Genomic DNA, 22,786 nt, shown 5'->3' with positions numbered 1-22,786 from the left:
CTGCATATTCCATCTTGTGTCTACACCACGTTCTGTTTTCCATCTACCTGTTGACGGGCAACTGGTGCTTCCGCCTTCTGACTGTGGCGAATAATGCTGCTGTGAACATCGGTGTATAAATACCTGTTCAAGTCCCTGCTTTCAAATCTTTGGGATACATACCTAGGAGTGAAATTGCTGGGTGATATGGTAATGATACGTTTACTTTCTGAGGAACTGTCAAACTGTTTCCACAGCGGTAGCACCATTTTTACATTGCCACAGAAAATGTACAAGTATTCCTAATTCTCTACGTCCTCACCAACACTTGTTCTTGTCAGTTTTTAAAATAACAGCCATCCTAGTGGGTGTGAAGTGCTATCTCAATGTACTTTTAAAAAGGAAAACAGATCGTTGTTTGCAAAGTCCTGCACATGCCCTGGTGCTCATTGTAGTTTTAATTTGCATTTCCCTAAAGGCTAATCATATTGCCTTTTGTTGTAGGAGTTCTTTATATATTCTGGATGGTAAGCCGTTAGCAGATATACAGTTTCCAAATATTTTCCCCCAATCCGTAGGCTGTCATCACTTTCTTGATAATGCCGTTTGATGCACAAAAGGCTTTAATTTTTACGAAGTCCATTTACCTACTTCCTCTTTTGTTGCCTGTGCTGGTAGTGTAAACGCTAAGAACCCAAGGCCCTGAAGATGTTTCTCAATGATTGCTTGTATAGAAGTAGATCTCATCTTCAGGTCGCTGAGCCCGTTTGAATTCGTTTTTGCGTGTGGTGAGTTGGGGCCACACTCATTCTCTTGCCTGTGGATGTCCAGTTGCCCCAGCACCATCTGTTGATGAGACTTTGTTGAATGGACTTGGCACCCTTGTCGAGAGCACAAGAGATGGTGTAGATTCATCCCTGGACTTCCATTCTATGCCACTGGTATATGTGTCTATCCTTAAGCGAGGACCACACTGTGTCATTACTGTAGACTTGTAGTAAGTTTTGAAATCAGGAAGTGTGAGTCCTCCAACTTTGCCCTTCAAGTTTGTTTTGGCTGCTCAGGCCCCTGGCAATCCCATGTGGGTATGAAGATCTGCTTTCTACTTCTGCATAAAGGCCGCTGGGGTTTTGGTATGGATTGCACTGAGCTTGCAGATCACTGTGGGCAGTAGCTGAGGCACATTAGCTTGACGGAGGTGCAGTTCATATACTGTACAATCCGCCACTCGCGCCCTTGTTCAGTAGTGGTTTCTAGTACTCTCACAGGGCTGTGCGGCCATCACAATAATTCTAGAACATCTTCGTCACCTACTCCCCTACCCACTGGCAGTCACTCCCATCTCTTCCCCTTCCCCAGCCCCTGGCATCCCACACCCACCCTGGTGGGTGAGAAGTAACAGAGCGGGGCGTTCCCTAACTAGTGGTCGTGGGAAGCATCTTTTCAGGTCCTTATGGCCATTAGTGTATCTCTGGAGAAACGTCTGTTCCAGTCCTTCACTAATTCATTTTTTTTAAGGAGGTACGTTCAACAACTGAGCTATACCTGCTCCTGCTCTCCTTTTGACCACTTCTTTTTTTTTTTTAAGGTTGGCAAGGGTTAAGGAGTTTATTTAGAAATATGAAAAGAGGTAAGTACACAATCCACAGCATGGATTGTGGGCCCTCTACGGGATGAGTTGCTTGCCCACTTTTAAACTAGGCATTCTTTTTATATATTCTGGTTATGGATCCCTTATCAGGTATATGATTTGCAAATATTTTCTTCCATTCTATGGGTTGTCTTTTCACTCTTTTAGTAACCTTTGGTGCACAAAACCCATCTATTTTTTTAAATTTTGCAACTTATGCTTCTTGTGTCACACTTAAGAACCCACTACCAAAATCCAAGGTTGTGAAGATCTCCCCCTACATTTTCTTCTAAGGGTTTTATAGCATTAGCTCTTATAGTCAGACTTTTGGTCCATATTGCGCTAATTTTGTACGTGGTATGAAATAGGGGTCCAGTTTTGTTCCTCTGCATGTGCCTCTCTGGTTGTCCCAGCACCGTGTGCTGCCAAGACCCCTTCCCCATGCCGTGGTCTCGGTGGCCTGCTGGAAACCACGTGGCCCGTGGCCAGGGTCTCTGGTCTGCCTCTCCGTGGAGTCTCTTCCTTCACTGTCTTTGCTTGGCTTCCTCACACGTTCTGACCCACATCGGAAGCTACTGCACCGTCCTCCCCACAGGCTGTTTCAGGCGTTGCGCTGTGTGCAGGGGTGCTCAGTCCAGCCTGGTACAATGTCCAGGCGTCTTTGAGAGGGACCCCCAGGGTCTCACGGGGCAGGAGGAAAATGGCTTCCCCGTGCGTCTGCAGGTACAGGATGCACACGTGCTGGATCATGCGTGCCAGCAAGGTGGGGAGCAGGCACTGTAAAAAACTGGGGGTGAGGACCCCTTCCCGGGCGAGGCCTGGCAACACTGTGAACATGAACCTGGGCTGGGGAGGAGGGCGCTCAGGGGCTCCTGTGCAGGCAGACGCATGCGTAGACCCACCGCCTCTGGGAGGACGCAGGCCTGCTGCCCCACGACCCCAGCTGCAGCCTCCACAGGCGCCTGCTGACACCCGAGCGGACACGTGGGGCTCACACAGCGCAGGTATGCCGGGACCTGACCGGGCGCCAACAGCGAGCCCGAGGGGCCACCGGGAGCCGTCGTGGAGCCACTGGCGCAGACGCCCACGAGCCTCTACGCTGCGGGGGCCACTGGCGCAGACGCCCACGAGCCTCTACGCTGCGGGGGCCACGGGCACAGACGCCCACGAGCCTCTACGCTGCGGGGCGTCCACTGGAGGGCACCAGGGGCCCCTGAGGCTGGCCCAGCGCTCTGTCTGGTCACCGAGAAGAAGCCAGGCTGTCTACTCAGGCCCAGGCCACTTTCCTGCCTCGGCTGCACATCAACATGATGGTGAAATGCCCTCCAGGCCGACAGGGACGGAGCCCTTCCTCGGGCTGGCTCCGCACGTGCACCCCAGCAGCCCCCACTCCACCGGAGCCACTGTCAGACCCAACCTCTGAGCACAGGGATGCACTTCCAGCCCCCGCCTCCCACAACAGATGCAGAACAAGAGCCATCGCCGCTCAGGAATTGCCGCATGGACGGCAGCTGGTGTCCGCGGCAGGGGAGGGAAGATGTGGGGCAGGGTGCTTCGCCACATTCAGGGAACCGGCAGGGCGAGGGGGACGGGTGCCGGGGACCGGCAGGCAGCGTGGGATGTGGGGCTGCCAGCGGTGCCCGCAGCAGCTTGGCAGAGCCCGCTCCCAGCCCTGGCTGGCACCCGGAAGGCGGCTGTGCTCCATTGTCTCCCCCCGCCCCATCTCTTCCCCAATTCCTAGTTTCTTGCAAAGACGCTTTCTGCCAAGTAGAGAGAGCTGTCCACACCAGGTCCCAGGGAAGGGGCGGAGCCGCGAGGGGCCCTCCCACCCGCCCACCGCTGGGCCCCCGCTCGCCTTCTCCAGCAGCACAGCGCCGCGCTCCTTCAGCAGGCAGTTGATCATGACTGCGGCCGCTCGGGCGCAATTCTTGTCAGGGTCTCCCAGGCTCTCGAACAGGGTGAGCAGGAGGCTGATGAGCTGGTCGGGCGGGAGGCGCTTCCCAATGATCTGAGAGGAAGAGGCTGTGTTGTGGGGGCAGCCCCTAGGCCTCGGGGGCAGGCAGCACCCCCGTACGCGGCTCCTTCTGCCAGGCAGCACAGCCGAGGAGCTCAGCCGCCGACAGGGCTGGTGCGTGCCGTCCTCCCCTCCTCCAGCCCTCTCCCCACCTCTCCCAGGACCCTGCGCCGTCCAGGAGCGCCTGCGGGGGGCTTCTCCTGACCGCAAGCCCGCTCTCGGACCACGGTGAGCTCAGGGCCCTCTCCAGCACGGGCAGCGCCGTCCGCACGGCAGGCCGGCAGGAGAGTGGCCCAGGGGCTCTGCTGGAGGTGCTGTCGAGAGCCAGTTCCCTGAACAAGGCCTGGCCAGCGTGCCGTCCCGTACCGGCTGGCGCCTGCCCTCTCCCCCAGGAGAGGTACCTGGGCTACGCTGTGGCAGGTGTGGAAAAGGACGGCAGGGTCCGGGTGCACGAGACCGTCTCGGAGGGCAAGGAGCCTCTCGGCCACGTCGTCCCGGTAGTCTCGGGCGAAGCCTACAGGGACGGGAGGGCAGGTGGGCCGGGTGCCTGGGGATGCAGGAGCCGCAGGGAGCGGGCGGGCAGGCGCTCACCCTCGTAGCCCAGCTGGAGGTAGAGCAGGGAGTGGACACAGCCCACGGCCTCCTGGCGGGTGGCCGGCCGCAGGTCCGCACACCGTGGGGAGAAGAGGCCGACGAGGAGGCCCAGGTTGTGGAAGGGCACCAGCGCCTGGGGGCAGAAGGGCCGGGGCTGCGGGCACTGACGCGGCAGGAGGGGCCGGGGCCTGTTTAGGTCGGGGCGCAGGTGCAGCCCCACCGGTCACTGCCATCCTGGGAAGGACCCTCCCCCGCGAGTGCAAACCGCCGTCTGCAGGCCCAGGGCTGGGCCCCTGCCCATCCTCCAGAGCCCGTCCTGCCTCCCCTCCAGCCTTGGCCTTGCGTCTCACTCCTTGGAACCGTGACAGCCAGAACCCCTCGCAAACCACCCTCCGTCCCCCACCCCCGGCCCTCCTCTCAGCCCCACGACTCGCAGGCTTCCCAGAAGTGCGTGGCCCTGCTCCTGTCCTGTCAGGAGGCCCTGCTGCGAGGAGGCAGGTGCTGCGGCGGGAGGAGAGGGGAGGGGCTCACAGGGCAGCCATCCAGCGCAGGGCTCCAGCCGGGCGGGGGGTCCCGTGACGGCCGTGGGAGGACAAAATGGGGAAAGCCCTTGCAAGGACACACCAGAGGCTGAACCCAGCAACGAGCACGAGGGTAGACCCCGGCAGTGACCCTGACGGGTAACCAAAACCCTCGCTAAAATGCACGGATTCTCCTGGAACGTGGTGAAAAGCAAACACTGGCAACCACAGCGGGCTTCGTGGTAGTGGCCGAGTGATAAGGCACAGTGCCCCCCCACGCTCCCGTCCTGCACAGAGGTGCCTCGGCTCCGGAGGTGGCCCTGGCATCCTGTGCAGGGCGCTCTGGACACGCTGACAGCACGAGAGAACTCGCCCAGGGCGTGTAAACAACAGGACGCCGCAGGCAGCCCGGCCTCCACGCATCCAAAAGCCTGGTTTTCCATTTCACCAGCAACAACGATCGAGGGAAAAACTCCACGACAGCGGCAGCAAAGCCTCCAAAAAAGCCTCGGACCCAGGCCTGCAAGCCCTGCGGGGCCTGACGTGGAGGGAATGAACGGAGAAGAGTGCAGAACGCCCCTTCCTGGCGGGGAGACGTCAGCGCTCAACGGAGCAGCCCCCAACTGGTGCGCTCCCCCAAAACAGACGGGGATGTCTGCGGACCTCCAGTGTCAGCCTTGTGAGAACACCCGGAGCCTCTGGAAAAGCCTAACGTGAGCTCGCTGCCCTGAGCAAAGGCAGAGCCCCCGGCCCGCGCCCCAGGGCCCCTCTGCGCATGCTGCCCCTCGCCTGGGCCGCCCGCCTTACCCCTTGGACCCTGGGTGCCTGCCCCACCTCTCCCTGTCTGGGGTGGCCCGTGGTGGGGCCCCGAGGCCAAGGAGGCTGCGGGCACAGCCCCTGGAGAGACCCGGTGGGTCCCAAGGCGAGGCCGGCGCCCGGCAGGTGCGGTGCACTCACGCTGACGTGCAGGTGCTCCAAGGAGAAGCGCAGCAGGCAGGCACTCACGCCCAGGGCCCGCTCCCGCTCGTGGCCCCGCGGGGACTTGATCCACGGGATCAGGTGCTGGGAAGAGGGACGGGGCTTCGTCATGGGCACCTCGGCCGGGGCCTGCTCAGGGCCAGGCCAAAGGCCGCCCTCCTCGCCACCCTCTCCGGCCTGCCCCGGCCTGCAGGCGCAGCCCCCGGAGAGGAGTCTCGAGCTCCCCACCTCTGGGAGGGCCTGCGGACCGTCCACCCTCAGCCCCGGGAGGACACGTTCCAGGGAGGAGAGCCTGGTCCCAGCCCAGGCCACCGAGCGGCACGGGCAGGAAGGAGGGGCACGGGGCCCTCCCCGCCTGCCCACCCAGGACAGGGGGAGCCGCCTACCTCCACCATGACCTGCAGGCCCCGGGGGGTCAGGTCCCGGCGCAGGAGCCCCATCAGCAGGCCCTCCAGGGAGCGTGCCGTGTCCATGTGCAGGGCCTGCGGGGCAGAGAGCGCTGCCCACGGCGGCCCAGGTGCCACCCCGCTGCCCTCGCACCCTTTGGGGGCAGCGTACCTCCAGGCCACTGGTGCCGTCCCCCGCGGGCTCAGGGGGCAGGGCCAGGATGCTGTGCAGGCAGCCGCGGGCCACGTCTGCCCGCATCTGCTCCTCGAGCGCCGGCTCCAGGGAGCTGAGCAGGGGTTAAGGGCCCCCAGGGCGTGGTCTGCTCAGGCCCAGGGCCCAGCACCTGCCCGGCCCCACCGTCAGCAAGGCCGCGTGCCCCCCGCCAACGCTGACCCGGCCACACACGAGGCAGGCTCACGCCCCAGTGTGCACTCCCGGGCATGTGCGTGCACACGTGCGTGCGCCCACCGCAGGGGGGAGGATACACCAGGTACGCACACGCCGCCATGGCTTCCTTCCGAAGGGGCGTTCTCAGGGCATCCAGGGGCTCGGCCTTGATGAGCTCCTGCCGAAGCGGCCACAGGGCTCAGGCCAGGGAGGCCCTGGCCGGCTGGCCTGCCCCTCACCCATGTGGCCGTGTGGGCGCTGAGGGGCTGGGCCGCCCTGCTCACCATCATCTGCGCCACCAGCTCGGCTTTCTGTGCGCAGTGGAAGGCACTGGCCTGGGGGCTGCTGCAGAGGGCGTGGCTCACCATGCGGACGCTCTGGACGAGGCACAGCTTCAGGGTCGGGTCCTGGAGGGACACCAGGCCCCTGAGGGCTGTGCCTGCCACAGCGGCCTCCCAGCAGCAGGGGTGGTCCGGGTCCCCCCGCCCCACCCAGCCAGAACAGGCGCGGCGCCGCCTGACGGGCCCCAGAGGGCAGCCCCAGCTCTCGTCCACGGCCATGCGACTGTGTGCTGCGCTGGCTCCCTGGGCCCCCAGCTCTGCCTGCCTGTGTGCAGGGTCCAGCCTGTCCTGGACAGGCCGAAGAGCAGACCCTGCTTCGTGTGGCGGGAGGGGGCACGCTCCGTAAGAGCCACAGCACAGCGGGCCCTCCCTGCCTGTTTTACCACGGGCCTCGGGCGTCAAAGGGACTCAGAGGAGCTGCCCTCGGCGACGGGGGGCACCGCATGGTGAGCCGCGCCCTCTGCAGCCCTGAGCCACGACCTCAAAACGCCAGAGGGCAGGTGCTGCCCCCTGCCTCGCTCCCACGGGACCCGGCCTTCCCGAGTGGGGGCGGCCGCTGGCGAGGCGGAGCCTTGCCAGGTTCGTGCAGAGCCCAGGAGGGAGGCAGGCAGAACAGCCGGGCGGGGCCGGGGCTGGGGGGCGAGATGGCCCAGTCCACTCCCTGACGCAGACCTGGTCAGAGTCTGGAAAGACGCGGTCACAGTGGCCCCTGGGGGCAGAGCCTTCGACCGACCAGGGCCGCAACCACACACTGGGCCCACTGCCTCCCACCCCATCCAGGGCCAGGGGAGGACAGGGCTGCCCGCAGGAGGCTCGGCCCCAGAGGCCAGGCAGAAGGGCCGAGGAGGGCTCGATGCCTAACGCTGTACCTTGGTCTCTACCTTTACTCCCAGGACCTGAACAACAGAAAGTAAAATAAGTTTAAAGGCGAGACTGGGCAGTCCACCCCCACCACACAGAAGGCGCCTGCGGCGCCGGGCAGCCCCTCCGCGGCGGGCGAGGGCCCACCTTGCTGTTGAAATACTGGAACATGTTGCAGAGGATGTCCGACTCGGCCCGGGCCAGCACCAGCTCGCGGGGGGCCCGCGCCGCCACGTGCCCGTAGCACAGGACCAGCGCACTCTTGACTTTCTCCACCTCGTTCTCGTTCCGGTCCTGAGGGGTCAGAGGAACTGGCAAAGCTCTGACGACACACGGAACTCGAGGCTGGGCTCCAGCCAGCGAGCCAGTGGGCGGCTCCGGGCATAACGCTGACCCCGGCTGGAGAGGGCAGAGGGCCAGGCTGGCCACGGACCAGCCCCGCAGGACGAAGGCGAGGACACAGCAGGAGGCAGAGGCTGGGGTGCTGCCCCTCCCCTGCCCTGGGCCCTCATCCTCAGCTGGACCTGCCTCCGGCCCTCACAGTCCCTGCCCCAGGCACAGCGCAGCCCCAGGCCTGTTTCCTGCCGGACCAGCAGCCCTGAGCCACGACCTCAAAACGCCTGCACAGGGGCTGGGAAGGAACCCCAGGGCACCCCGCCCGGCCGTCCCCCAGCCCCGCACCTTGAAGAGGCTGAAAATGCCAATGGACTTTCTGAACACGTCCGACCTGACAAAGTCGGCCAGCTGGGCCAGGGTGTCGTCGAGGTGGGAAACAGCACAGATCCCAAAGCACGCGGCCAGGCCCTGGGAAGGCGCGCAGCATGCTCGCACGGGCAAGGGAGGGCGGCCTGGTGCCCTGCAGCAGGCCCCCGCTCGGGGACAAGCAGCCGGGAAGGTCAGGCTTTCCCCCACCCTGGACCTGCACTGAGGCCCTGGTCTGCTGCGCAGAGAGGCACATGGGCCCCGGGAGGCCCCAGGCACTCAAGCCATGTGTGTGCGCTCGCACAGCGGAAACCCCTGCACACATCTGTGCACCCTAGTGGCGTGTGCACGAGTGGCGGTGGCCTGAGAAAAGGCAGGGCCCGCGGAAGCTGCCCCCCGAGCCCTGGCTTGCGGGGCGGGCGCAGCCACCTGGCGCTCGGCTTCCTCCTGGTAGCGGGCTGCCTCCAGCAGCTCCTGCAGACGCTTCCTCACCACGTCCTTACTCGACACGGCCGCCAGCACAGACCCGATGCACTTGTACAGGAACATCTGCAACAGAGCCGGCACCGAGCTCAGCCAGGGCGGTGCGGCCAGGCCAGTCGGCACCCAGCAGCAGCCCCAGCGAGGCTCCCGGCGGCATGACGGCCGCTCAGGCAGCGGGGGAGCAGCACAGGAGCGGCACTTGTGGCGAGGGGCCGGCCCGGGGACGCCCCTGGAGCCACCTAGGCCCTCGACTCTGGGAGCAGGGGCAGGAGCGGGGGGGGGGGGGCACCGTTACTTGCACTGACACGCTGGTGAACCCGCCCAGGACTCGGCGCGGGCACAGCCTGGCCCACGCTGGCTCCCTGCGCAGCTGGAGGCCGACCGGAGGCCAGACACTCGGGCGCGCTCCCGCCTCCCTGGCGCCCCTCCCTACCTTCTCCCTGGGCGTCCCGGTATAGCAGGGCAGCTGCTTGCACATCTCCAGGCTCAGCTGGCAGACCCACATGTTGTCGGACACGATGGTCAGAGTGTCCTGCAGGAACTGAGCGGGAGCGGACGCGTGAGGGCAGGGCGCCGCGGTCAGACCGACAAGGGCCACAACCCCGGGCCACCCCGGTCTGTGAACAGCCCGAGCAGGGGAGGGCAGGGGAGGGAGGCCCGCCGTGGGCTGGGTGGCAGCAGGGCCTCCTCCGTGGCCATGGACGGCACCCTCATCCCAGCAGGCAAGTGGTCTGCGGGGTGGGCTTGGTCCCCAGGTAAAGACAGCTGGGCGCCGAGAACAAACAGCCCCGCCCTGCCACCCCAAGGCCCCCTGGCGGGCTGGGGTCTCACCGTTAGGAGCTTGTCCTCCCATTCTTCCTGAGCCAGGGTTTCTGCGGTATGTTCTGGAACAGCCCGCCACCCTGTCAGCCAGCCCCCCAGCAGGCTCGTCCTGCCGGGCAAACGGGGCTCCCGGAAGCCCATAGGGCCCACCCGGCCCACCCGCCCGGCTCTGGAGAAGACGGAGGTCTCAGCAGCAGCTGACCAGCCTCGGGGCACGTCCAGGGAGGACCCGGCCGGGACCCCTGTCGAGTTTGAGGGCCGGCCGGGCACTACCCTGACCCACAGCAGAGGCTGTTCCTCCCCATGCACAAAACCACACGTGCCACCGGTCAGGCCCGACGCCCACCGCCGGCTGGGCCAGGGGTCAGAGGCGGCAGATGCCCTGGCCTGCCGAGCCCGAGCCTGGCCTCACCGTCCAGGAGCTCCACCAGCCGGCCAAGGGTGGCTCTCCAGTGCTGGCCCAGCTGAGGGTGGACATCGTGGTGCAGAATGCTCAGGAGCCGCAGGGAGGCTGCCCCCCGGCCGTCCCCCAGGTAGGGGCTGGCAGACATGACCTGGGAGCGGCGGGGAGGGCGCTTGGGAGCGGGACAGGGCCTCCACGTGGCCCTCTCCAGGCCCCCAGGCCATGCGCTGCCCCGCGGTGGGGCCCCAGGGCCCTCAGACACAGCCCTGCTCTCCCCAGCGACCCCACTCCAGCAGAAGCCGGATCCCCCACCTCCGGCCAGGGAAAGCCCGCCCCTCACGTGTGTGTCGGCGGCCAGGGGCTCCCACCTGGGGGGCGGCTCAGCCCAGTTCCCTACGCAATAAGCTAGTCGAGCGCGAGGCTCACCAGGAGTCTGGTGGTGATGGCGTAGGGGGACGGCAGGTTCGCTGGAAGCCAGAAAGACGTGGGGCAGTCACTCGGCGGGAAGCCCGGCCGGGCCCAGGGGCGGGGCCAAGGGAGCAGGGCTCACCGTTGCCATCGTACTGGATGAGGAAGGTATCGGCGCCCGCCTCCCGCCGCTTCAGGGCCAGATGCGCGAGGCTCCTGCAGAGCGGGCTCAGGGCCTGGGTGAACGGCGCCGGCGTGAGGAACTCGAGCAGGTACGGCCAGAGCACCTGGTGAGAGCAGGCCCGGTCTGCAGGGCGCAGGGCACCCGAGCGCGATGCCCGGCAGGAGCGCTCGCCGACCCCGCTCTGGCAGGGACCGTGCAGCCCAGGGCAGCTTGAGCTGCGGCCCTGGAAGGCGCAGCCCGCGCCCCGCCAGCCCCGCCCCCAGGCGAGGGGCTGCGCACTCACGCGGTCCATCCTGTCCACGGTGGAGCTGAGGAGGTAGAGGGTGCTGACGCTGATGGACCGCACGCTGTCCGGGGCGGGGTCCTCGCCGCCAGGGCCCGGGCTCTCAGACTTCTGGAGGGGTGTGGGGGGAGCACGTGTGGGGCCACACACAGGCCTTGGCACAGGAGACGGGCGGCTGCACCCTGGAGAGACGCTGGGGCCAGCCCAGAGGCCATATGGCGACACCATGTCCCTGCCAGGCAGAGCGTGCGCCCGACCGGGCTCCCTGGCTGAGCCCCCACCTTCCCAACACCCGCAGCCTGAGCCTTTCTGGACACTGACGAAGCCCTGACTGTGCCCCTGGGAACGAGGTGAACTGTGAGGACAAGGAGGAGCAGGCCACGCATCCCAGTTAAGCCCAGGGACTGGCAGCCTTGGGGCGCTAAGACACCCCCACCTACCGAGATACCTGTCTGCCCGTGATGCCCCCACCTGCGCCGAGATACCCCTACTGCTACCTCCACCCGCGCCGTGATGCCCCCACCTGTGACGTGATCCACCCTTGCCGTGATGCCCCCACCTGAGCCATGATGCCCCGACCTGCGCCGTGATGCCCCCACCTGCGCCGTGATGCCCCCACCTGTGATGTGATCCCCCCGCCGTGATGCCCCCAACTGCGCTGTGATGCCCCGACCTGCACCATGATGCCCCCACCTATGACGTGATCCATCCCCGCCATGATGCCCCCACCTGCACCGTGATGCCCCCACCTGTGCCGTGATGCCCCTACCTGGCCGTGATGCCCCCACCTGTGATGTGATCCCCCCGCCGTGATGCCCCCACCTGTGACATGAACCACCCCCGCCGTGATGTACCCACCTGTGCTGTGATGCCCCCACCTGTGCCGTGATGCCCCCTGCCGTGATGCCCTCTACCTGCCTTTGCAGGATCCCAGCCTGTGCGCCCTAGAGAGCATTTTGCTTTCTAAATACTTTTACTGAGTCTTCCATTTATGCCTTAAAATACCAAAAGAAAAGAAAAGAAAAAAAAAAAAGTGGCAAGCTGCAATAATTGTAGGAAACTTTTAAAACACATCTTTTTTGAAACTGAAGGTAAAGTAGAAAAAATAGGAATAATTAAGCCTTGAAAAATAATTTTTATTGTATGCTCTGAAATTATAGATAGAACTTTATACCAAATATGCATGAACATTTTAAAATCCTGATTAGGGCAAAACCAAAATCTGTTGAACAAATTCTTAAAAACAGAAGTCATCCTGGCCAAATTTAACGTATATAAGGCAATAAAGTGACAGCTCCACAACAGTCCTGAAAAACTATGCAGTTGGGATATTTTTAAACAACTAAAAGAAACATCTGTGCTAATAAAGAAATCAAATAGAAACTTTAAATTATCTGATAATAAATAATGAAAGCATACTGGAGTACATATTCCATCAGAAACACAAATACTAGGATATACTGACTGAGAACATAAACTTAGTCTAATAAACAAACTATAAAAACAAAGGAAAATATGAACAATATGAACCAAGAATGAGAAAACCTTAAAAATTAGAAATACCACGTGAAAAATTAAGACAGTTGAAGTAAAGAACTGGATATAGTTGAGGAAGAAATTATTCACTTCAGAAGCACAGCTTGAAGGAGTCTTCAAGGGAGGAGAAAGAATGAAAAAATTTAAAATAACGAATGAAGGAAAGGCTAAGAGAAAGAGAAGACAGAAGGTAAAAGAAGTATTAGAATTAGAGGGACATAAAGATGGATAACAAGAACTCTTGGAAGAAGTAAAGAAGACAAACTCCCCAAAAAGAAAAGAGAAAAGCCTCACTCGAGAGGAGCAGCCTTTGTGCAGAACGCGAGAAAGGCCCGAGAGCAACGGGCTCGGGACTCGAGGGCCTCGGCCCGCCCGGCCCGGGGAGCAGCAGGGCTGGGAATCAGTGAGGTGGGTGAAGACGTGGGTAAGGAAACTTACAACAGAGCGCCTTGAGGAAGACTAAGGGAGCAGGAACACCACACCGGGTGCCACAGCCGCCGGGTGGAGTCCGGCGACGAGAGCATCTCCTCACAAATCCTCCCAGTCCCCAGGGCACCCTGGCACCAACGAGCAAGGCCAGCCCCTCCGGCTCACGCTTCGCTTCCGTGGCGCTCCTGCCCAGACACAGCCCCGGAGCCCAGCCGCAAGGAAGCACCGGCCACTCCACCTGAGGACCACGCCAGAGGCACCCACCCGACCTCTGCAGAAGGTTCCGGGGATGGAACTGGGACCTCCCACGTGGAAGGTGCACCCAGCCCGAGCCCTGCCCTCGCCCCTGAATGCTGAAAGGACAGCAAGGTCGGCAGGAACCGAGCGACAGCCGAGAGAACCATCTTGGGGCGGGGGCTATACTTTAAAAAAAAAACAAAACCCAGCAAGGGCAAGCAACCAAAGGAAGGTTCTAGAGAGGCAGAGCGACTACAGAGGCCCAAAGCCCCGGTGTGGGGTGGGGGCAGGACGGGTGCGGGGTGGGTGCGGGGCGGGGGCAGGCCAGAGGACGAAGGACCCAAGTGGCGGCAGCACGCAGCCCCGGTGTGACAGCTCCTGGTGCCGACATGGACTGCGGTTCACATCAGAACTACAGTTTGGAGGTGAATACCCAATTCTTAGAAAATACAAACACATACTATTTAGGAACAGAAGGCTACAATGCTTCCAACTTATTCCTAAATGATTCAGAAAACAAAATCTGTGTATATGTGTGTGTATAAAATAAATTAAAAATGCAAAAGCTAGCATGAGACCAATATCTCTCTTGAACATGGCTATAAAATCCCTCAAGAAAATATTAGCAAACCAAGTACAGCACTACATAAAATAGAATATGCACAATGACTGAAATTTCTCTCAGGAATGCAGTTACATTAACATCAGATAATCAATTATTGAAATTTACCTGATATCACCAGAAGGACAAAACCATGTGATCACTTTAATAAATGTAGAAAAAGCATATGACAAAACTCAACACCCTTCATGATAAAAAAGATTCAACAAACTCACTCCACTGATGAGGATGCCTACAAGAACCCCCTAGCTGCACCCTGGATGCTGAAGGCACTCAGGGACAAGACAAAGGTGTCCCCTCGCACAAGAACGCTCTGGCCAGGGCAGCTGGGCAACAGAGATAAAGAGGAAAGCAAGAAGCAAAACTGTCTGTAGATGACATAAGTTTGCGTATAGAAAGTCCTAAGGAATCCAATAAAAAATTAGAATAAGAGAGTTTGGTGGCGGCCTTGGCCCAGTGGTTAGGGCGTCCATCTACCACTTGGGAGGTCCACGGTTCAAACCCCGGGCCTCCTTGACCCAGGTGGAGCTGGCCCATGTGCAGTGCTGATGCACGCAAGGAGTGCCGTGCCACGCAGGGGTGTCCCCCGCGTAGGGGAGCCCCACGCGCAAGGAGTGCACCCATAAGGAGAAAAGCCCAGCGTGAAAGAAAGTGCAGCCTGCCCAGGAATGGCGCCGCACACACGGAGAGCTGACAGAACAAGATGACGCAACAAAAAGAAACATAGATTCCCATGCTGCTGACAACAACAGAAACAGACAAAGAAGACCCAGCAAATAGATACAGAGAACAGACAACCGGGGTCAGGGGGAAAGGAAGAGAAATAAATAAATAAATAGAATAAGAGAGTTCACTAAGGTTGCAGTATATAAAATCAATGTTTGTTTTTTTAAAAATCTATCTCTATCCAGTAGCAATGAACAAACTGAAAATGAAGTTAAGAAAACAATTCAGGGAAACGGACTTGGCCCAGTGGTTAGGGCATCCGTCTGCCACATGGGAGGTCCACAGTTCAAATCCCAGCCTCCTTGACCCGTGTGGAGCTGGCCCATGCACAGTGCTGATGCGCGCAAGGAGTGCCGTGCCACACAGGGGTGTCCCCCACATAGGGGAGCCCCACGTGCAAGGAGTGTGCCCCATAAGGAGAGACGCCCAGTGTGAAAGAAAGTGCAGCCTGCCCAGGAATGGCGCCGCACACACGGAGAGCTGACACAAGATGACTCAACGAAAGAGGCACAGATTCCCGTGCCGCTGACGACAAAAGAAGCGGACAAAGAAGACGCAGCAAATAGACACAGAACAGACTACCGGGGGGGAGGGGAGAGAAATAAATAAATAAATAAATCTTAAAAAAAAAAAATTCAATGTACAATAGCATAAAAAATACCTAGGAATCCATTTAACAGAAGAACTGCAAAATAGACTCTGGAACTACAAAACACTGCTCAAAGAAACTTAAAAAGCCCAAATACATGAAAAGACATCTCATGTTCATGGATCAAAAGACTTAATATAAGATGACAATAACAACCAAATTGAGCTACACATTCAATAAAATCCCAATCAAAACCCCACTGGATATTTGCCGAATTCACATGGCACTGCGAGCGACCTAGAAAAGGCGAAGCTCTCTGCAAATGAAGAGCACACCTGAAGGACTCCCACTTCCCAATTTCCAAGCTAACTACAAAGCGACCATAGCGAAGACAGTGTGGTGCTGCCGTAAGGACAGAAGTATGGACCGACGGCCAGAACAGTGAGCCCTGAAGCAAGTCCTCACTCACAGTCCACTGATTTTTGACAAGAGTGCCAAGAAAATTCAGTGGGGGCAAGCAGTCTCTTCAACAAATGGTGCTGGGGTCACTGGACAGCCACATGCAAAAGAACCACCATTCACAAAAATTAACTCAGAATGGACCATTGAGTTAAATGTAAGAGTTGAAACTACAAAACTCTTGAAAGAAAACGCAGGCAAAAATCCTTACGATCTTTGGATTGGGCAATGTTTTCTAAAATATGATACCAAAAGTACAAGTAATGAAAGGGAAAATAGGGAAGCAGACTTGGCCCAGTGGTTAGGGCGTCCACCTACCACATGGGAGGTCCGCGGTTCAAACCCTGGGCCTCCTTGACCCGTGTGGAGCTGGCCCATGCGCAGTGCTGATGTGAGCAAGGAGTGCCCTGCCACGCAGGGGTATCCCCCGCGTAGGGGAGCCCCATGCGCAAGGAGTGCGCCCCATAAGGAGAGCCGCCCAGCGCGAAAGAAAGTGCAGCCTGCCCAGGAATGGCGCCACCCACATGGAGAGCTGACACAGCAAGATGACTCAACAAAAAGAAACAGAGATTCCTGTGCCGCTGACGACAACACAAGTGGACAAAGAAGACGACGCAGCAAATAGACACAGAGAACTGACAACCGGGCTGGGGGAGGAAGGGGAGAGAAATAAATATATAAATAAGTAAATAATAATAAAATAAAAGGGAAAATACATACATTGGACATCATCAAAATTAAAAATATTTCTGTCCCAAAAAACATTAAAAAAGTGTAAATTTAAAAAAAAAAGCCCCCATGAATGGGAGATTTTTGAAAACCATGTATCTGATAAGAGGCTTTTACATACAATGTTTAAAGATCCCTTACAATTCAATAATAACAAGATAAGCAAACCAATTAAAAAGTGTGCAAAAGATCTGAATAGCCATTTCTTCAAAGAAGATATGAAAATGGTCAGGAGGGACATGAAAAAATACTCAATATCATTAGCCATCAGGGAAATGCAAATCAAAACCACAATGAGATACCACTTCCCACCCACTAGGATGGCTGTAATTAAAAAGGCAGATAGCAACAACTGTTGGAGAGGATGTGAAGAAATTGTAATTATATATTGCTGGGGAAAATATAAAATGGTGCAAATATTTGGGAAAAAAAAGATTACAAGAGACAAAGGAGGATATTATTTGTTGATAAAAGATTCAGTCCAGCAAAAATATATAAAGATTATAAACATAAACCTTACAACAGAGCCCCAAAATATATGAAAACAAAAAATGACAGAACTGAAAGGAGAGATAGTTCTACAATAATAACTGGAGAATTCAATATACCAGTAATTGATAGAGCAAAACAGAAACTCAGTAAGAAACTAGAGGACTTGAACACTATTAACCAATTAGAACTAATGACATATATAGAACAGTCTACCCAACAATAGCAAATACACATTATTCTCAAGTGTACATAGAACATTTCCAAGGATAGACCATCAGTTAATTCACAAATCAAATCTTAATAAATGTAAAAATATTGAAATCCTACAAAGGATCTTCTAGGACCACAATGGAATAAAGCTAGAAATCAACAGTAGGTGGAGAACTGGAAAATTCACAAATATAAGGAGGTCAAACAACACACTTTTAAACAATCAGTGGGCCAAAGAAGAAACAGCAATAGAAATCAGTAAATATCTCGAGAAGAATGAAAACAAGAACACAACTTATCAAAACTTATGAGATGCAGCAAAGGCAGTGTTGAGAGGAAAATTTATAGCCCTAAACACCTACATTAAAAAGGAAGAAAAAGCTAAAGTCAAAGACCTATTGGCACACCTGCAGGAATTAGAAAAAGAACAGCAAACTAACCCCAAAGCAAGTAGAAGGAAAGAAATAACAAAGATTAGAGCAGAAATAAATGAAATTGAGGGGGGAAAAATGACAAAAAAAAAAAGAGAGAGAGAGAGAGAATTGACAAAACCAAAAGTTGGTTCTTTGAAAATATCAATAAAATTGACAAACTCTTAGCTAGATTGACAAAGAAAAAAGGAAGAAGATGCAAATAAATAAAATCAGAAATGAGAGGGGGGACATACTCCTGTTCCCACAAAATAAAAAAGATCAGAAGAAGATAATATGAACAACTGTATGATAACAAATTAGGCAACTTCAATGAAATGGACAATTTCCTAGAAACACAAACTATGCTGATTCTGGAAGAAACAAGAACTCAACAAACAAATCATAAGAAAGAAGATTGAATCAGTCATCAAAAATTTCCCAAAAAAGAAAAATCCAGGACCAGATGGCTTCGGGGGTGAATTCCACCAATCATTCCAAGAAGAATTAATCCCAGAAATTAATCCCAGATGAATTAATCCCAAGAAGAATTAATCCCAGATGGCTTCGTGGGTGAATTCCACCAATCATTCCAAGAAGAATAAATCCCAGAAAATTTAAACTTTTCTAAAAAAACTGAAAAGGAAGGAACACAACCTAACTCATTCTAGGAAGCCAACATCTCCCCAGTACCAAAGCCAGGTAAAGATACAAGAAAAGGATATTACAGACCAATATTTTTAATAAATATGATGTAAAAATCCTCAACAAAATATTTGAAAATTGAATCCAACAGCACATTAAAAGAATTATACAACATAATCAAATGGGGTTGTATTCCAGGTATGCAAGAGTGGTTGAACACAAGAAAATCAGTTAATGTAACACAACACTCATTAACAAATGGAAGGGGAAAAACCACATAATCATCTTGATTGGTACAGAAAAGGCATTTGACAAAATCCAGCATTCGTTCTTGATAAAAACACTTCGGAAGATAGGACTAGAAGGATATTTCCTCAACATGATAAAAGGCTTATATGAAAAACCCACAGCTAACATTGTACTCAATGGGGAAAAACTGAAAGCTTTCCATCTAAGATTGGGAATAAGACAAGGATGCCTACTGTCACCATTGTTATTCAATATTGTACTAGAAGTTATAGCTAGAGCAATTAGACAAGAAAAAGTAACAAAAGCCATCCAAATTGGAAAGGTACAAATAAAACTTTCACTATTTACAGATGACAGCCCTATATTGAGAAAGTCCCCCAAAATATATGAAAAAAACCTCTAGAGCCAAGGAACAAGTTAGGCAAAGCAACGGGATACAAGATTGACACTCAAAAATCAGCAGTGTTTCTATGCACTAGTAATGAGCAAACTGAGGCGTAATCAAGAAAAAAAATCAGTTTTTAATTGCAACTAAAAGAATCAAATATCTAGGAATAAATTTAACCAAGGATGTAAAGGACTTGTGTTCAGAAAACTACAAAACATTGTTACCAGAAATCAAAGACCTAGATAAATGGAAGGACATTCCATGTTCATGGATTGGAAGACTAAATATTGTTAAGATGTCAATTCTACCCAAATTGACTTATAGATTCAATGCAATCCCCAAATTGTAACAGCCTTCTTTGCAGAAATGGAAAAGTCATCTATCAAATTTATTTGGAAGGGTAAGGGGCACCAAATAGTCAAAGCCATCTTGAAAAAAAAGAAAAAAGTCAAAGGAATCACATTTCCTGACTTTAAAGCATATTGCAAAGCTACAGTGGTCAAAACAGCATGATACTGGCATCAAGACAGACATATTGATCAATGAAATTGACCAGTATGTTCAGAAATAGATCCTCACACCTACGGACAATTGATATTTGACAGGGCTGCCAAGTCCACTCAATTGGGACAGGAACTGTCTCTTCAACAAATGGTGCTGGGAGAACTGGATATCCAAACAAATGAAAGAAGACCTACCTTACACCTTATACAAAAATTAACTCAAAATGGATTAAAGACCTAAATACAAGAGCCAGGACCATAAAATCTTGGAAGAAAATATAGGGAAGCATATTCAAGATTTGGTGATAGGCAGTTGTTTCTTTCTTTTTTTTTTTTTAAAGATTTATTTATTTCTCTCCCCTCCCCCCCCCCCCACCACCCCGGTTGTCTGTTCTCTGTGTCTGTTTGCTGCGTCTTCTTTGTCTGCGTCTGTTGTCAGAGGCACGGGAATCTGTTTCTTTTTGTTGTGTCATCTTGTTATGTCAGCTCTCCGTGTGTGCGGCGCCATTCCTGGGCAGGCTGCACTTTCTTTCGCTCTGGGCGGCTCTCCTTACAGGCCGCACTCCTTGCGCATGGGGCGCTCCTACGCAGGGGACACCCCTGTGTGGCAGGGCACTCCTTGCGCACATCAGCACTGCGCATGGGCCAGCTCCACACGGGTCAAGGAGGCCCGGGGTTTGAACCACGGACCTCCCATGTGGCAGGCGGACGCCCTAAACACTGGGCCAAGTCCGCCACCTAGGCAGTAGTTTCTTAGACCTTATACTCAAAGCATGAGCAACAATAAAAAATAAACCGGACCTCCTCAAAATTGAACACTTTTGTGTTTCAAAGAGCTTTTTCAAAAAGGGGAAAAGGCACCCTACTCAATGGGAGAAAATATGTCGAAACCACATATCCGAAAAGGGTTTAATATCCAGAATATATAAAGGAATCCTACAACTCAACAATAAAAAGACAAACAACCCAATTAAAAAATAGGCAAAAGACTTGAATTGACATTTTTCCAAGGAGGAAATACAAATGGCTAAAAGGCCCGTTAAAATGTGCTCAACTTCAGGGAAACGGACTTTGGCCCAGTGGTTAGGGCGTCGTCTACCATATGGGAGGTCCGCGGTTCAAACCCCGGGCCTCCTTGACCCGTGTGGAGCTGGCCATGCGCAGCGCTGATGCGTGCAGGGAGTGCCGTGCCACGCAGGGGTGTCCCCCGCGTGGGGGAGCCCCACGCGCAAGGAGTGCGCCCATGAGGAAAGCCGCCCAGCGCGAAAAGAAAGTACAACCTGCCCAGGAATGGCGCTGCCCACACTTCCCGTGCCGCTGACGACAACAGAAGCGGACAAAGAAACAAGACGCAGCAAATAGACACAAAGAACAGACAACCAGGGGAGAGGGGGAAATTAAATAAATAAATAAATCTTTAAAAAAAATAAAATAAAATAAAAAAATAAAATGTGCTCAACTTCACAAGCTATTGGGAAAATGCAAATCAAAACGAACCATAATTGGTTATCATTTATACGTAGTAGAATGACCACTATTAAGCAAACATAAAACTTCAAGTACTGGAGAGAATGTAGAGAAACAGGAACACTCACTTGCTGCTGGTGGAGTGTAAAATGGTGCAGCCACTGTGGAGGGCAGTTCAGCAGTCCCTCAAGAAACTAAGTATTGAACTGCTGTATGATCCAGCAATCCCACTGCTGGGTATACACTCAGAAGACCTGAAAGCAGGGGCTTGAACAGACATTTGCACACCGATGTTCATAGTGGAATTATTCACAATTGCCAAAGGATGGAAGCAACCCAAGTGCCCATCAACTGAAGAATGGATAGACAAAGTGTGGTGTATACATACACAGGAATATCATACAGCTGTAAGAAGAAATGAAGTCCTGATGCATGTGACAACATGGATGGACCTGTAACATTACGTCACGTGAAATAAGCCAGACACAAAAGGACAAATATTGTATGATCTCCCTAATGTGAACTAAATATAATGAGCAAACTCATGGCATTAATATCTAGAATATAGGTTACCAGAAGATATACTGAGGGTGAGAATGGAGAAGTGATGTTTAATTTGTGCAGAATTTTTAATAATTGATTGTAAATGTTTGGAAATGGATAGAGGTGATGGTAGCACATTACTGTGAGTCTAATTGACAGCACTGAATCGTGTGTGTGGTTATGGTTGAAAGGGGAAGTCTGTGGCCATGTATGTCACTAGAAGGAAAGCTAGAGGATGAAACATAGGACTGTATAAGAACCCTGCGGTAGACGATGAATGTGGTTAATAGTACAAATGTAAGAATGTTCTTCCATTAACTAGAACAAATGTATGCTGCTATATTACAAGGAGTTAATAATAGGGGGGTATATTGGAAAAAATACTCCTAATGCACATGATGGACCATAGTCAACTGTAATATTTAAATATTCTTCTACTAATTTTAACAAAGCTACCACACCAATGTTAAGTGTCAATAATAGGGGAGTGTAAAGGATATGGGGACTTTCTTTTTGGAGCAATGAAAATGTTTTAAAATTGATTGTGAGTATGCAAGCACAACAGATTACATTGAGAGCCACTGACTGTACACCTTGAATGGATTGTATAGTTTGTGAATAAAACTGCTTTAAAAAAAGATTAGAGCAGAGGTAGATGAAATGGAAATAGAAAAATAATAGGATCAACAAAACCAAAAGTTGGCTTTTGGAAAAGAGCAATTAAAATGACAAACCTTTAGTCAGAATACAGAGAGTGAGTGAGAACACAAAAAACTAAAATGAGGAATGAGGGGAAAAGATGTAGCTCAAGCAGTTGAGTGCCTGCCTCCCACAATGGTTTGGTTCCTAGTGCCTCCTAAAGAAGACAAACAACAAGCAGACACCGGGCAAAAACAACGAGCAGACAATGAGCAAAACACAACGGGCAAGGGAAGTGGATTTGGCTCAATGGATAGAGCGGCCGCCTACCACATGGGAGGTCCGCAGCTCAGACCCAGGGCCTCCTGACCCGTGTGATGAGCTGGCCCACACACAGTGCTGATGGGTGCAAGGAGTGCCGTGCCACGCAGGGGTGTCCCCTGCATAGGGGAGCCCCACACACAAGGAGTGCGCCCCGTAAGGAGAGCCGCCCAGCGTGGAAAAAGTGCAGCCTGCCCAGGAGTGGCGCCGCACACACGGAGAGCTGATGCAGCAAGATGACTCAACAAAAACAGACACAGATTCTGGTGCCACTGACAAGAATAAAAACAGACACAGAAGAACACACAAGGAATGGACACAGAGAGCAGACAATGGGGGGGGAGAAATAAAAAATAAATCTTAAAAAAAAGAAAACAAAACAAAAAAAGTATTTAAAAAAAAGGGTCCATTAAGCAATGAAGATTGACTGTCACTGTGGGCCCTGAGGGGAGGGGGAAAGAGGTATTGAATAGGTGGAATCAATGTAACTGTGTGGGCAATAGAAGTATTCCACAAGAGTACGCAAGGATGGATATAAGACATGTTAAATCACACCAAAAATGTATAGGGGCTGATAAACTAAAATGTAAATCATAATGTAAAACATAAGATAAC

General features: G+C 54.0%; 1 protein-coding gene across 12 annotated transcripts in view; it reads right to left on the bottom strand.

Moving 5' to 3' along the window:
* The window catches only part of MROH1 (maestro heat like repeat family member 1), a 95,557-nt gene that overhangs the window by 8,974 nt on the left and 63,797 nt on the right, over positions 1-22,786 (bottom strand). For 3 of the 12 annotated variants that reach the window (XR_009180543.2, XM_058276173.1, XM_058276179.2), the window contains exons 15-32: positions 10,978-11,088; positions 10,653-10,797; positions 10,529-10,569; positions 10,112-10,253; positions 9,709-9,779; positions 9,311-9,418; positions 8,824-8,943; positions 8,374-8,496; positions 7,840-8,091; positions 7,701-7,727; positions 6,775-6,897; positions 6,589-6,668; positions 6,275-6,389; positions 6,103-6,198; positions 5,696-5,800; positions 4,215-4,350; positions 4,025-4,137; positions 3,465-3,617 (exon numbers count right to left, since the gene is read on the bottom strand). Coding sequence is in view for 11 of the 12 variants with exons in the window: in XM_058276173.1 (XP_058132156.1) it covers positions 3,465-3,617; positions 4,025-4,137; positions 4,215-4,350; positions 5,696-5,800; positions 6,103-6,198; positions 6,275-6,389; positions 6,589-6,668; positions 6,775-6,897; positions 7,701-7,727; positions 7,840-8,091; positions 8,374-8,496; positions 8,824-8,943; positions 9,311-9,418; positions 9,709-9,779; positions 10,112-10,253; positions 10,529-10,569; positions 10,653-10,797; positions 10,978-11,088 (2,061 nt within the window). In the remaining variant the exon portion in view is untranslated. The remainder of the gene's footprint in view (positions 1-3,464; positions 3,618-4,024; positions 4,138-4,214; positions 4,351-5,695; positions 5,801-6,102; positions 6,199-6,274; positions 6,390-6,588; positions 6,669-6,774; positions 6,898-7,700; positions 7,728-7,839; positions 8,092-8,373; positions 8,497-8,823; positions 8,944-9,310; positions 9,419-9,708; positions 9,780-10,111; positions 10,254-10,528; positions 10,570-10,652; positions 10,798-10,977; positions 11,089-22,786) is intronic. The other 9 variants (XM_058276178.1, XM_058276182.2, XM_058276177.2 and 6 more) reach the window with 6 other exon arrangements.

The sequence above is a fragment of the Dasypus novemcinctus genome, chromosome 14 (assembly GCF_030445035.2).
Source record: "Dasypus novemcinctus isolate mDasNov1 chromosome 14, mDasNov1.1.hap2, whole genome shotgun sequence".
NCBI classification, from domain to species: domain Eukaryota; kingdom Metazoa; phylum Chordata; class Mammalia; order Cingulata; family Dasypodidae; genus Dasypus; species Dasypus novemcinctus.
This window is presented reverse-complemented; position numbering and strand designations above follow the sequence as displayed.